At 40.2% G+C, this 14,946-nt stretch overlaps 1 protein-coding gene across 1 annotated transcript in view; it reads left to right on the top strand.

Annotated features, from left to right (window-relative positions):
• ANO6 (anoctamin 6) overlaps nucleotides 1-13,286 on the top strand; it is a 79,744-nt gene extending 66,458 nt beyond the window's left edge. The window contains exons 16-20 of the mRNA XM_052790512.1: nucleotides 254-384; nucleotides 1,195-1,400; nucleotides 7,434-7,636; nucleotides 8,097-8,202; nucleotides 9,144-13,286. Coding sequence (XP_052646472.1) covers nucleotides 254-384; nucleotides 1,195-1,400; nucleotides 7,434-7,636; nucleotides 8,097-8,202; nucleotides 9,144-9,350 — 853 coding nt within the window. The 3' untranslated portion in view covers nucleotides 9,351-13,286. The remainder of the gene's footprint in view (nucleotides 1-253; nucleotides 385-1,194; nucleotides 1,401-7,433; nucleotides 7,637-8,096; nucleotides 8,203-9,143) is intronic.
• The last annotated feature ends 1,660 nt before the right edge of the window (nucleotides 13,287-14,946 follow it).

The following is a 14,946-nucleotide window of genomic DNA, read 5'->3' as shown; positions in this document are numbered from 1 at the left end:
GTACAACATAAGTATAAATCAGTATGATTCTGATATATTGCCCTTTCACACTCTTATTTATGGTTGTAAATAACCACTTTCAGGATAAGGCAACAGAAGATTATGCTCATGTTTGAAGGAAATTTTCAGTAATTCAAGAATAACTAAATCCACTGTTCAAAGCTATAGCAGCACAAATGTCAATTTTTTCCATTTACTGAACTTTTTAGGTTATTTTACCAATGTTAGTGGTCTTTTTCTCCCTGGCTGATAGTTGGGTTAAGAATCTAATCGGAAGATACTGTGGAGCTACTAGATCAGAAAAAGTTGTTCCACGCTGGGAACAGGACTACCACCTGCAGCCCATTGGAAAACTTGGACTGTTCTATGAGTATCTTGAAATGGGTAAGTAGCAGTTTAGTTTGGATTCCCTACCACTGCTGGATACAAACATGCTCTAAAGAAAATCTTCATACAAGCAATGCTTAATAAGTGTATAGACAGAGGAGCCATTAATGTTTTCCAAGACAAGTTTTGATGGGCCATTACAGGTAGTTTTGCAAGCTTTTATTAAGCAGCTAAGCCTCAATCAAATTTGTAAGTAGGAAACAGCATGTGACTGACTGTACAAGGAGGAGTATTGCCGCTTCTTTGCCCCATCCTCCAAGAAATGCACCCAGAAGGCAGACCGCTGCCATGTTCTGGTGTTGTACAGCAGAGCCCTGTGTCGGACTGCTCTGCTGGGGCTCTGCAGTCACCAGGACTTGCCACTGGCCTCCTGGGAGCTGGCAGATCTCCGGTTTGTTGCTACAATCCGTTCTGTCACAGCATTGCCAGCGTACTTGTCGCAGCACTCGGACACCCATAAGATGATCATTAGTCCAGGCTTTGCAGCGCAGCACTGAGACAGATGATAGTCATTTGATTTCCGGGTCTTCATGATGAAGACATAAGAAAGAAATGGATGTTTAAATACCCAGAATAGTTCCTCTTGGTGTGTTGTGACTTGTAACATTTTCCTGTCCCCTTCACCTAGCAGGTTTTTTCAGTACTGTTGTGCTCCTATCTTCTCATACAGAAGATTCGCTAGGACCTCGGCTACCCTTTCTTGTCTCTCTCTCCCACAGTTGAAGTATATAAAGTATACATGCTCATCCATGCTTATCTCCAGTAAGTGAAAGCCTCATCGATGTGTGTAACCTCTCCCTTTGACAGTTATACAGTTTGGCTTTGTTACTCTGTTTGTGGCATCGTTCCCCCTGGCTCCTCTTCTGGCTCTTATTAACAACATGTTGGAAATCCGGTTGGATGCGTGGAAGCTGACGACCCAGTTCAGGCGCATGGTTACACAGAAAGCACAAGACATCGGTGCCTGGCAGCCCATCATGCAAGGCATAGCCATTCTGGCGGTGGTCACCAATGTAAGTACGGTGCCAACAATTGCAAAAGACAAAATGCCTTCACGGCAGGTGTTACATCCAAATGTGGGAATGCCACGTGTGGCAATGTAGCACTTAAATGATCCTAAATGAATTACGAGCATCAGTCCCTTAAGACTTCAGCCCCTGTGAAATAGGCTCTCAGTTACTTTCCAGATGTTTTGGAAACAGAATATGGCTACTGTCTAAAATATTAGATCTAAAGAAAAGAAATTTTATTTAGATTTGCTAGCCTTCAGAAGAATCTGTTACATATGAAGACTATAGCACCTTTCTAAAATTATAACGCATAGTATAAAGACCTTTTCTTAGCCGTAGACAGTCTACAGCTAAATGCATGATTTTTGAAAAAAATAGGTTGCAGTTTAGCTAAGTTATAATTGATTGTGGTTTCTAATTGTTACAATTCTTATGGTCAATGCCTTCATATTTGAATTTGGCTTTAAGCAATTTTGCACTTAAAACAGAAATTCAGCTTCTTTCTTGTGTACTTAAAAATACAATGTGTGCTCAGAATTGCAGCATTTACCGTTTGAGGTCAGAATGAATTTTCTGAGAATTTGCAAATTAATCTGTTTTTCAGTTGGATTTAAAATTAATTTTAAAAGAAGTTCTTTAAAATATTTAGAAATTTTTTTCTGATGAATATACTCCTAACAGTGAAGTTCAGACCTTTCAAATTTCCCATATCATTAATTTACCAAGATCTCATACATAGACTGCATTGTGGGGAGAAAAATAATCCATTGGACTTTACCACTGTGAATTATTTGATTGCTTATTCTTAAACAGTAGCTAATATGTATTATCTTTCAAAAAACTCTCACTGCTGGCCTTTCTTAAAAGAGCAGTGACCACTGGTTTCCTCTGCAGGGACAGTAACACCACAGACTGTCCATGGTTAATAGCCTTTTTCAACAGGGTCACCATTTTCTGCTGTTATTGGTGAGATCAGGGATCCCTTCTGACACATTTAAAGGTAGTCACTTCCTCCAGGACCTCGCCCTTGCAGCAACAGTACCTTATTTTCACTCAGTAGGAGTTTCTGGCGAAAGCAGTTGAGTCTAAAGACAAGAGTTTATCTTAGCCCAAGCTTTCGTAGGAGGCTCTGCCTATTTGGAGAATGGTGGACTTTGGGTAAGAGGAGGGAGATGGAGCTGAGCACTCTACTATAGTTACTAACTCAATAGTTTGGGGACTTACTGCAAGTAAAAGAATAATTCAAATTTAAATAAGGACATGAACTTATAGCCCTGTATCTCAGGCACCTTCTATAGTCATTAGGTGCTTGGCTGGTCTGGGGTCTCAGCCCCAGGGGTTGTGCTTTACAGAAATAATATAGGGGTAGGTATGTGCACCTTCTTTTCCCACACCCAGATGAGTGTCCCTGCATATTCCTCTCTCTTTTCCCCCCCCACTTTAAGAAGTCTTTGTTTTGCCCCTGGAAGGATGAGGTTATTTTTGAAGAACGGATAGATGAGCTTCCATGACCTGACTGCCTATTGGGTTATTATCTTCTCAGTAGCTCATTTTCATTATTTTGGGGGCTGGAGGTGGTACCATATAGAAATAGGAGTCCAGGGTGGATTTCAGTGATTAGGAAAATTTTAAATGTCAGCCTTAGCTACCGGATGTATTTTCAGGTATTGGAAGGTCTCCCAAAATGGCCATTATTCTTGTTCAGAACTTTATTTTGCACTATAGCAATTCAACAGGTATGGTAAACATAGCTAGGATGTAGAGAGGAGACTCAGGAGGACATAAAGGCAGAGAATTAAGCACAGAGAAACGTCAGAAGAAAAAAGGGAGCTTGAGGATGGAAAATTTACAAGAGAATCTGGGAGACAGACAACAAGCTTGAACATATGCTCCATCTGTTTCGCACTGCTATGCTGAGGCAAGCCAAACATAAATCCAGCTGTTCTATAGGCATGTGAACATCCAAAGCCTACTAGTAAATGTGGTGTTAAAATTAAAAAAAAAAACAACTGATGCAACTTTGGTAACACATGTTCAGATTGTTAGAAATGTCAGGTGACGCCAGAGATACTTTGGGGCTCTTTTGGTTTAGTGCTTGTGCAAAAGATTGTTAATGATAACTCTCCTAGCAAGTGATGCAATTCCCAACAGATAATGCAAATTCACAGATGAAGCATAGTTTCATCTAGCATAGCTAGAAGTAGAGGCAACATTATTGGTGCACCAATATCCTCTTTTGAACTATGCTGCTAGAAAACTTATAAAATAAAAGGCAAAAAAGTTTCTGGTGCCCTGGAAGAAAAACAAATATGTTATGCTATTGGATAAGCTAACTGTCTTTCCCAGTCAATCCAGCTGGATCTTGTAATACCACTATGAAATTAAAAGTTGTATATACTTCTTAAGATTACTTTAAAATATTGTTACAAGTACCTTAGTCATAGTCCTTATGATATTCAGGGCAGAGTTAAAGTGCCCTTGGTGACCTCAGGGTGACTCAGACATGTGTAGGCTTCCGTTAGGAATGTATTCGTGCCCTGCTTTCTGCAGAAAAATGACCCAGCAATAGGTGTCTGTCACTACCCAGTCACAGCCCACCTGAGGCTAATCTGACCTTTGCAACTTTTTCCATTCCAAATTCCTCTTTACGTGCTACACCCCTCAAGGCATCGCTGAAAACATGGAGTCCTCGATGTGCAAACGTGTATTTACAGCTTGGTTTTACTCTCTGTTCTCCTTGACAGGCACTCAATTCCAACGTTCACGTGACTGTTAACTGCAGGCATGTTTGTTTTAGAGTCACCCTTTTTGGAGGTCTTGCGTCTTAGATTAGATAGTTAATGCCAGTGTGAATGCAGTGCATTTGCCGCTGACATTGGTGGGGCTATTAGCATGCAAGGGGCACAGCACCAGAGACTGTCACGTTCAAAAGGCCCTGCTGCAAGTGTTGTAAGGACCTCGAAGAGATCGGTATTTCTTGCTAATGAAGTGTGGAATATAAAGCCATGTACTAGAGCAAATGCTAGAAGCAGTTTTCTTCCTTTAAGTAGGTTTTTTTTTCTTGTTTGACATGCAGGATCTAAGACAGGTCATCAGTCTTTCCTTTACCATCCCTGCCTTGATTTTTCCTTAGTACACAGAAACTGCTTCTTCTCTTCTATGTGACTTGTTACAGCTGATTAGACTTGGGTAGTATATCGTCTTCTCCTTCATGCATTACCTTTGTAATACCTGCTAGTAATGTGGAAGCAACTTTTGCACAAAACTATCAGTTTTGAGACTTGCCACTCAGGCACTGGACAAGTTATTGCATGATACCAAAGCATCTGTTGTTGATTTGAAGACTGATTTTAATTAGTTACGGTATAAATGGAAAGCTGTGTGCAGTAAAGCTTGGGAAGTAAAGGATGTGCTATTTGTTTGTAGTTCTCCAGTGCAATACTCTGAAATGCAGCCCATAATTCAGGAGGAAAGAAAATTTTTCCTTTGAGAGGACACCTTAGGATTAGCTTTCGTATTTCTGTCCTTGCAGCTCTCTGGAGCACATCTGGAGATCATTCCAAGAGAAGGAGGAGAGTGAGACAGGGTTCAGATTTAGGATGATGAGAGACCTGGGGCCTTGCAAAAAAATTCAGTAAGAGCAAATATTAAGTTGTGTAAATTACCATATTCCAGCATCTTTCTAAATGATACAAAGAAGCAGCATCAAACTCATTTGGTCCAAAGGGAGAAGGGATTTTTTTGCCTTACTGTTCAGTTGCTATTAGTTCATCTATGGTCTGACTGGATGAGCTAATGAACAGAAAGCAATTATATTTAACTAAAACCTTCTATGCTTGCACTTCAGCTAAAAACAGAGTAATTTAGGTGTGAGGTCGTCTCCCTGCAACTGCAAGACACTGTAATATATATTTCTTGTCAGCCAAAAACACCTACTCTGCATGTAAATATAAACAACACATAATTTTCACTTCATTTCACACTGGCGTGTAATGCTTAAAAACAGTTTTTAAAAGTGCATGCCAACTAAATTTGATTTAAGCCAGAGTACAGTACAAAAAAAAAAATCTTATCCTTGAAAATTTTAAACAAGTTTATTTTAGTCTTAGGACGCCTCCCTTTTCTTTCTTATCAGCCAAATTAACTTTCTCTCAGCTGAACTCAATTGTAACAATATCCTGGAGAACCAAATATAGATCTTGGACCACGGTCTCAAAAGTGTTGTTTCTGCAAACTAGAGTTTAGCTTCTCAGGTGCTTCAAAGTAAGCCAGCTCGAAAGGTAAGCCATTGGGATAGCGTTCATCCTTTGGCAGTGGTGCTACTTGAGGTGGGGTGGGTCTTGCACCCTTTTCAACTCACCGCCCTTTCCCTTCCCTGTCTTTTCCCCTTGTTGCTGTCTCTTGTGTTGTGCTGGCACCAGCACTTTGACAAACGTACGATGAACCAGACCAGGGAACGGATCCAGCGGGGATTCCCAGCCAGATCAGCACCACGATATATCTGGCATGAGTGATCAGCACAGGGCATGAGTGAACTGCTAGGGCAGAGGCAGGTTGTTTTACCTAGAACTGTGACTGTTTTACCTAGAACTGCCACCAAAGCATTGTTTGAGGAACTGTAGAAGAGGTGTCTGCATTTTTTTTCATCCTTTCTCCTCTTTCCCCTTCCTTTTTTCTACAAGTGTCACAAATACCTCCTCAGGTCGGGGCTGTCTTGCTGGGAATGCTGCACGGAAGTGGACAGCTTTCGCCCCATCTTATGAAAATAAAGAAATACAGACTGCATGAATCACAGACTGGCATGAAGGGGAATAAAATACAGATGTTAAGCAGCTCTTCTGCTCCTCTGTTACCCATTACTGCTTAACTTTGCCCCTTCCTCTGTCCCATGCCTTTCCTATGGTTTTTTTTCTGCCCTTTTTATGTATCTCTGCCTAAACCTCCCTCCCCCGATCCCATTAGAACCCTACTTCACAACTCTCTCCTCCATGTCTCTGCCCTGGTTCTTTCCATCCATGTTGTCAACTTTTTTTTTTCCCCTGCCGTGGGACAAAAGACTTCTTTTTCAGCCAGAGTGCAGCTCATGACTCCTTCCTAGGTGCTAGGCACTCAGCTGCAGATCTTGCCAGTGGAAAGTCTTCCTCACAGGGAAAGCTTTTGAATTTGCAATAGCAGAGGAGGAGATTGGATTAAACATAGTCAACCTGTCCTCCAGAATAGGATGTTTTGGGAAGTTCATGAGTTTAGAAAAGACTTCCCACAACAAACCCACAGATCCAATTTCCTACCCAGTTTGGGACTAGCAGACTGAGTAGGACAGGGACTCTCTTGGGAGCAAGATAAAAACAAATGGTCACGTCATATGTAAAACAGCACTATGCAGCTGCTACTAAAAAAATTATCTTGGCATCAGGAGCAGTTTCCACATGTACTGACATTGAAACTTATGAGGCAACAACTGCCAAATGAATTTGGGCTGGCTAGCACCTCAGAAAGAGTGGGACGTTTCTAGGGTCAGAGGTGGATCAGCTATATATATAATTTATTTAATTCCTTTACTCAAACCTCAGGGTTCCTGGTGAAATTTAATTTTTTATTACTGAACAACTCTTCTGTTGTTTCCACAAGTTTCATCAGGCAGGATTTCTTTAAGCATCTCATAAGTACATCATCTGATAGCAAGTACGTTTGCTGAAGGTTACCTTAGAGTAGTTTAAGGTGAGTTTGGCTGCTGACCTCCACTGCATGCTCCTGAGGGAGAATGTGTATTATAGTATAACTTTTTTAAGGCATCCAGCAGAGCTAGCATAATTTAAAAACCGTACAGAGTGCACATTCCAGAAAGAGATTGTTTTATGCCCATGAGTGACTACGTGCTCATTCACAGAGGGAACCACTGACTGGGAAAGCACATATTTTCTATTTTTAGCTCATACTGTAACTTTTGAGGTACTACGTATATGGCAAAGCCATGCATATTAAGGCTTATTTCTTAAATGCTGCTTTGTTTTTTTGTCTTCTTTTTCTGAAATGCAGGCTATGATCATTGCTTTTACATCTGACATGATTCCTCGTCTGGTTTATTACTGGTCCTTTTCGGTCCCTCCTTATGGGAGTCACAGCAGTCACACTATGAAAGGGTATATAAACAGTACACTTTCTGTCTTCAATATATCAGACTTCAAGAATGCAAGCAAGCCATTTTCCCCTTCTTGGTTTGGGAACCAAACGACATGCAGGCAAGTGTCAAATAACCATTCTTTTCCAATGACAAAAATAAATACATTTTTTTAATATCTAAATCATCTAATTCAGTTAACAGTATCCAGTTAGAAATGTTAAAACACAGTAAAAGCCAGCATATTTTGAATGGCAGAACTGAGTGGAAGTATTCACCCATAAGTTTGTGCTACTCAGAAAATTCTTACTTTATTTTGGTTTTCTCATTATTGATAGTCTTCAAAAAAAACCACTTTTAAAGTTTTATAAGTAATTCTTAATACAGTGGCAAAAAAAAAGGACATTTCAACCAAATATAGCTTATTCTGCAGATATGATTTTACCCATTACTGTCGTTATGTGCAGCTAACTGTTCCTGGATGCATTAAGCAGGGACATGTCTTGCTCCATCCTCTGGCCACAGTGCCGTACTGCAGAGATGCCTGAGACTAGTTCCTGACTTTCCTACCTTGCTTTCAGATATCGGGATTTCCGCTACCCTCCTGGCCATCAGCACCAATATGAGCATAACATATACTACTGGCATGTCATTGCAGCCAAGCTGGCTTTCATCATTGTCATGGAGGTAAGTGTATGGAGTTTTGAGCGTTACTTATTTAAACTTCTCTGCCCTCCATGCAGAAAATCCTTCAAAGACATTCTGTCCAGGCATGGCTATCAGAGCTGGTGAGGTGTGCTAGCATGGGCAAGAGCTTGGGAGATGTAAATTAAGTGTAGCACCATTAGAAAAAGAAGTCTCTGAAGTCATGACATCAGCTGAGGATTGCCCCCGTTTGCAGTTTCTTTCCTCAAGAGCTGTAAAATTATTTTTAGTATCAGAAATAGAAGGGATAGTTACACTAAAAATATTTTTACATATACTTAGAGGAAGTTTGCGCACAGTCTCATGAATACATATATATAATACATGTGCGCTAGCAGAGTGAAGTCTATAAAGACGGTCACTGCAAGAGGTGAGTCTCTAGATCAGCATCAAAAAGCAATTGCTCCTTCCTCTGCAGCTACACTCTGGGCTTATGAAAGATAGGAGTCAGTCCAACATGAAGGGAGAGGAATATTAGGTATTATTTCCTTATAAAATCTACTTAGGTCTGGATCCAGGGACTACTGAAGTCATCAGAAACATGCAACTGGTTAGATCAGATTTCCCATAGCAGAGAAAACTCCATTGCCGCAGAGTCATTTGAACAAAACCTAAAACACTTTTAAAAGAAATTGTAACCACTATTTCCATGCAGGGGGGGAAGCACTGGGTACCAGGGTTCCCCCCCAGCAGGCAGAGAAGTCCTTGTTAAAATCAGAATTAGAAAATCAGAAATTCTTGTTTATCAGACAATTATTCTATTCATTAGTCATGTCTGCTTTTTAAAATACTGTTCCACTGTGATAGATACTGGTACAGAACCAGCTCAGAGTCTTAAGAGGTAATGTGACATTTCATTTATAATAATAATAATAATGTCCTGTTCAGCCTGACTGACATTTTTTCATTTTCACCTTCCCCAGCATGTCATATACTTTGTGAAGTTTATTATTTCATATGTAATTCCGGATGTATCACAAAAGACCAAGAGCAAGGTCAAACGAGAGAAGTACGTAACACAGAAACTCTTGCATGAGAACAATCTCAAAGTTGTGAAAAAAACCATGGGGAAAATAGCCGACAAAATTTTCAAAGGAGTAGATAGCGCTTTCCGACCGAAAGCTGAATAAGTACTTTTTTGTATAGAATAACAGTATTTAGCCAACTAATACTTGTCCAGATATTACCAATAGCTAATCAAACACTTTGGATTAATTCCTTTTACTAAACATTGTTTCTTGCAACTGTTACCTGCTCATTTACCTGTTTCCCTTGGACATATGCAACCACTGCGACTCAGATAAGAGGTTTTTTTAAACACTTTAGCAGGACATATTTTGTTAACATGTGAAGATAAAAATTGTTTATCATCTTAAGAAGATGCAGATTAATTCTCAAACACATAGAGTGCTTTATTTAGGCATCACCTATTAGATCTCTTGTTTGACTTGAATAAAACCTTACGAACAAGAATGATTTGTTGTTAGGATAACATCACGTTTTCTGAAGGAGTTTTGATTACTCGCTAATGCAAACCCGAACTATAAAATGAAGAGGAAAAGCCAAAACATGAAGGAAAGAGAAGGAAAATGCAACTCAAAATCATGTTGTTAAGCCATTGGAATTGACATACTAAGCGCTGTTGTGTGCTACACTGAATTAGCTATGCATACTGAGACTTAAATGGATAACAAGATATTTCAATTAATCATGGACTTGGATCACAAGAAGCAGCAGGACTGTAAGCCCATCCTGTTCATCAATCTCTGTGTAAACAGGAGAATTGCCTTCAAAATCAATGCATAAAAACTGACTTTACAGCACTCCAAGTGAGTAGAAACCTCAGGCATTTTATCTTTGCCCAGTCAATGTACTTTCATTAGTTCACTTGCCCATCCTGCTCTGAATGACCATAGCCTTGAAGGTCTCCTACTTTTAACAGTATATAAGTGTTAGAAGTCTTCTCATGTACTAAATCAGTATTTGTGGATGGCTGTCTTTTGCATTTCTCCCACCCCAGAGGCACCGTGCTCTTCCCTGAGATTTCGACACAGGAAGAATGTGCAGCTGGACCTGTTGTAATACAACATTGCTTGATAAAGTGAATTCTGACAAGACCATGAATCTATTGAAACTGGAGATTGCAATAAATGATTTAATATGCCTTAACCATGTTATGAAGCTTTAAATAACTAGGAAGGATGTTAGAGGTGTGGATACATGTGCTAGAGCCATCAGTCATCTTCAAATTAGGCTGCAGAGCTGCTTGGCTATTTTGGCTCCAGTTGCAAGCTGGGAGTTAGGGAATTACAGATTAAGCTTGTATGTAGAGCTCCGCTTTGTGTCTGCAGCAGTGATATTCCAGATTATTAACTTGCTTTGTCTTTCAACAGTTTTAGGGGACCAATTTCTACAAATTCTGACAACCAAAATCCTGTTAAAAAATCAAAAGTGTGCCTGTACTCTGTAAACCGGGAGATTACTGTTGTATTTGTAATTTTGTACTCTTGTTAAATCTAATAGATATGCAGAATTTTTAGGCAGATTATTCATACAGCTTTTTACATAATAAGAAGTTCATTTGCAGAAACTATGTAGCATTTGTAAGATGTATTTTATCCCATTAATAACCAGAAGGAATCAAATGTCTGAGTTTTGTAGCAAAACTTCCAAATACTGACTGCTGTGCACCTCAAGCCTATTCTTTGAAACAGCAACATTTAAACCAGAAGAGGTAGCACATGAGGGGAGTCCTTGCAGCAGTCATGATACACAAGCTTTCACTCAGCAAGACTTTAAGTGATTGCATGGAGGAACGCTTGGTTCAAAAATCAAGGAAAGATGAAAGAAAGAAACTCACAGGTTCCACAGAACCACTTGCATTTCTGACACTGAAGGACTGAAGGTTACTTATTATAATGCCCAGAAAACTTTGTGTAGACACCACCTGAAGACAAAAAAAAGACACAGGACAGAAAAACAAGATAGACCGTAACAATAAATGACAGTCAACCAGAGCAGCGATAGAACCAGTGCTTCTTTGCACAGGGAATTCTACCCTTTGCCATTTGTTTTGGTTTCGTCAGAATCATGACAAGTCTTTAATGTACCAGGAAGCAAATATAAATTGAGCAGATGGACAAACACTCAGAAGTGTCTAAAGAGGGCAGAATTTCTTACCAAAATATATCCCCTCAATACTGGTTTGACCTTTTTCCCAGATCACAGAGCGGTTGAGGTTGGAAGACACCTCTGGAGGTCACCTGGCCCAACCCCCCTGCTCAAGCAGGACCACCCTGGGCTGGTTGCCCAGGACCATCTCCAAGGATGGAGACTCCACAGCCTCCCTGGGCAACCTGGGCACCGTGAAAAAGTGTTTCCTGATGTTCAGAGGAAACTTGTGTTTCAGTTTGTGCCCACTGCCTCTTCTTCTGTCACTGCGTAGTATACCAAACTTCTGTTTAAAACAGATTTTTGTCCAAAAAGCTGCTTCATGGAATAATTTTAGTGAAGTACTCAGGACTTCCCTGTGCAACATGAGTTTGGTTAGAAAGGCCAGTTAGCTCCTTTCAGACTTGGAGCTTTTGATTTTAGCTCTGAGCTGACCCTTCCCCATCTGCAGTTCTGTTCAGCCGAGAGCATTTTCATACCCCCATCAGTGATCACAGCACCAGTGTGTGCCTTAAATACCTTTCAGGTGGGGTGTTGGAGGACTGAGGAAGGCTAGGAGGCATCCTGTGATAAAGGAAAAAAAATGCAACACGAAATGGACCGTTTCAGGTCATTATTTGGTCTTAAGGAAGCATTTATTGCCCTCTTTGAGAGGTAAAGAGACTAGGGAACAAAGGAGTTGAGTGCCTTGCCTGAGGTCACACTGTGAGCAGTGGCAGAGCTTAAGGCTGATTTTTCAGGAGTGCCTGGTCTTCTGCTCCTTGTTTGGTTCCTGTGGCCTCTCTCAGTTGCCCCTTTTTACATCAGTTGGCAGCATTTATATTTTGTAGTTTATATTCCTGCCTTTAAAATAATGATTTAAAAAAAATTCTACATCAGCAAAGCGTGTATACCTATGACTTGGGCTCCTCCCATAATAAAATCCTAACCAGCTTCGGGTGTGTTTCTACATTACCGTTTTTGTTCAGATCAAGAATGTGCTTTTGAAACTAGTCTTCCACTTGTCCCCACTTTCTGGTCGGTGCTTCCCATCACAGACTGGTCTCGGGGCACAAGGACTGGATCCCTCTTGGTTTAAACTGAACCAGAAGGCATGTTTTAGATATGCACTTAATGGTCTCTGACAGGCACTTAGTCCAGAGAGCTAAAACCACAGCTAGGCTGAAGTGAGCAGTGAGTACTGTGTGGGCATCATCTAGTCAACATCAACTTTTTGCTCTCGTGATTTGCTTCTGAAGTGCCACACTCCTTGCTAATGTAGCTGTAACGTTTCATTTCAGAAGACACTATCAGGAATTCAGTTCAGTTTGCCATATGCACAGTGTTATTCACAGCACAGTTCTGAATGAGAGAGAAAGAGGAAAACCAACAGAGTGCCTAATAATTGCATTTTAATAGTTTGATTTAAGCTGTGCAATTTCTGTAGCCTCTACCTCCAGCTGCTGAAATGTGCTCTGCTTGTACACAGGGAGCTCTGCGGAGGCATCAGAACAAAATGGGGGGGGCAGTTGCCAAAATATGAGTATTTGCAACTTTTTTTTTTTTTAGGCTAGGTCACTTTAATAATATTTAAAGATTTGCTTGAAGGGAAAATTAACATTTGTTTTAAACTATGAATCAATTTTACTTTTTTTTTTACACTTGATATGTAGGCCAGACTCTTACTTTGTACAGATCTGTTGAAGTCAGGGTGAATTTGGACTAGTGACCATTTCATTGCCTTAACAAGCACCATAAATTGCAGACCGTCGCCACTGTTTTAGACTCTATGTATGTTGATAAAATTCAGAATGTTAAGAATGTGGGTTTTGTATTTTTTCTAAGAATGTTTGCTATTAGTTTCTGAATATTAAGATGTCTTTATATTTATTGTCATTAAATAAAGTCTATTTTAAAATAACAACGAATCTGATGTTGATTAGCATTGTTTATTTTTCCATGAACGACACTGCTGCTGCCAAATGCCCCATTTAAATTCTTACAGTGTCATCCCTGTCTAATTTCCATATTGCTCCTCTTTTTCAATCTTTTTCCATTAAACTGTTACTAGTACTGAAATTTATCTCCTGTTTTTTCTGCATCCTCTAGATGGAAGTCATTCCTTTCAACACCAAGTCGATGACAAGGACCATTATGTTCTCATACAAATAAACAGTTTAGGTCTTTATACCCTTTCACTCCTGTCATGATAAACCCTGTGTTATGTTTCAGAGTCATCATTTATTTCTTCATCTGGATCGAGCCTGTGATGCTCCCACCTCCAGGCAGTCCACCCGCTCTGTCTTTCCCTGCCAGCCAGCCATCAGTTCTCTTCTGCTTCTGCTCTGACTCTTCCGCTCTACTTCGAGGAAACCCTTTTCTCAGACTTAAGAGAACGGGAAGGTTAGAGAGTAATTTTAAACAGAGACCTTCTTTGCACTGAGGTGTGTTGTTTGTTTCCCTTTGGGATTCCCAAGATCTGCTTTCAGTAGCTTTATGATAGTTGTGGAAGCAGAGGTACTACCACTTCCAACTTGTTTTCTGCTGACCAAGGGCTATGTGTCACACAGATGCCAGTACCCAAGCTCCTTCTGCCGCTCTTGCATCAATTTGGCTTTTTCAGAGTGAGAACAAAAGAAACTTCGTGATGAGGAATAATAAGGGTTATTGTCCTACAAGCAGAAGGATATAGTATCATCATAGGCCAAATCTATATGAGGATGGGGTGTTTTTAAATCGACTGATACATTTAAAACCCTTCAAAGAACAAGCTTTAGTATTTTTCTACCTAGTACACAAATACCCAAAGTAGCATCTTACTTCTGGTGGTGCCTGCTTAGTTTTAATTCTTTCTGTCACAGCATGGATGACTTGAGCTTATTTTGGATAGCCAGTATGTGCCAGATGAAAGCAAGCTGTGCTCTGCCTCACCTGGTACACCCCACCTCGTCACTGCACCCCACCTGCACATCACCAGAGATGTCAGCAAAGGTATCAGCAATTCACACCAAGTCTAGATTTTTCTCTGGTATGCCCACCTGTCATTTCCAGTCTACTAAATAAGGCTGCATTTCCTATACAGGGGAGCAGCACTGGTGGCTGCAAGTTTTATTTTTATTTGCATTTATATGGACCTCAACCATGGATCAGTTACAGGTACACAAAACACTGAAAAGATATGGATGTAGTTAGTCATAAATAACCTCCACATGGCTTGGGGCAATACTTGCCTCATAAGAAAATATAGTAACAAATTTTTTCCAGGAACGTTGAAGAAAGTGTTTTTTATTTACATGCTGGAAGTGCATCAAAACACGAGCCTTTTAAAGTTGCTTTCTACAATTTTTATTGCATTCTGTGATACACCTATCCTGTAAAAGCAATGCTAATCGCTGGGATTAAAGTTACAGTTTATCAGTCAGCACTGATGCAAAGAAATTAAATCATTTCTCTTCCTTTTAGAATCGATTCATCAATTCTCTGGTTATTCCAGGCAGTCCTAGCACAGGGTGTGGAAGCGCACATGTCAACACATCCTCTATCCTTTCAAGCACACACATACATGCACACACTGAT

This window comes from Harpia harpyja, chromosome 6 (assembly GCF_026419915.1).
Source record: "Harpia harpyja isolate bHarHar1 chromosome 6, bHarHar1 primary haplotype, whole genome shotgun sequence".
Taxonomy (NCBI): domain Eukaryota; kingdom Metazoa; phylum Chordata; class Aves; order Accipitriformes; family Accipitridae; genus Harpia; species Harpia harpyja.
The sequence above is the reverse complement of the archived record's forward strand: the minus strand, read 5'-3'. Positions and strand labels throughout refer to the sequence as shown.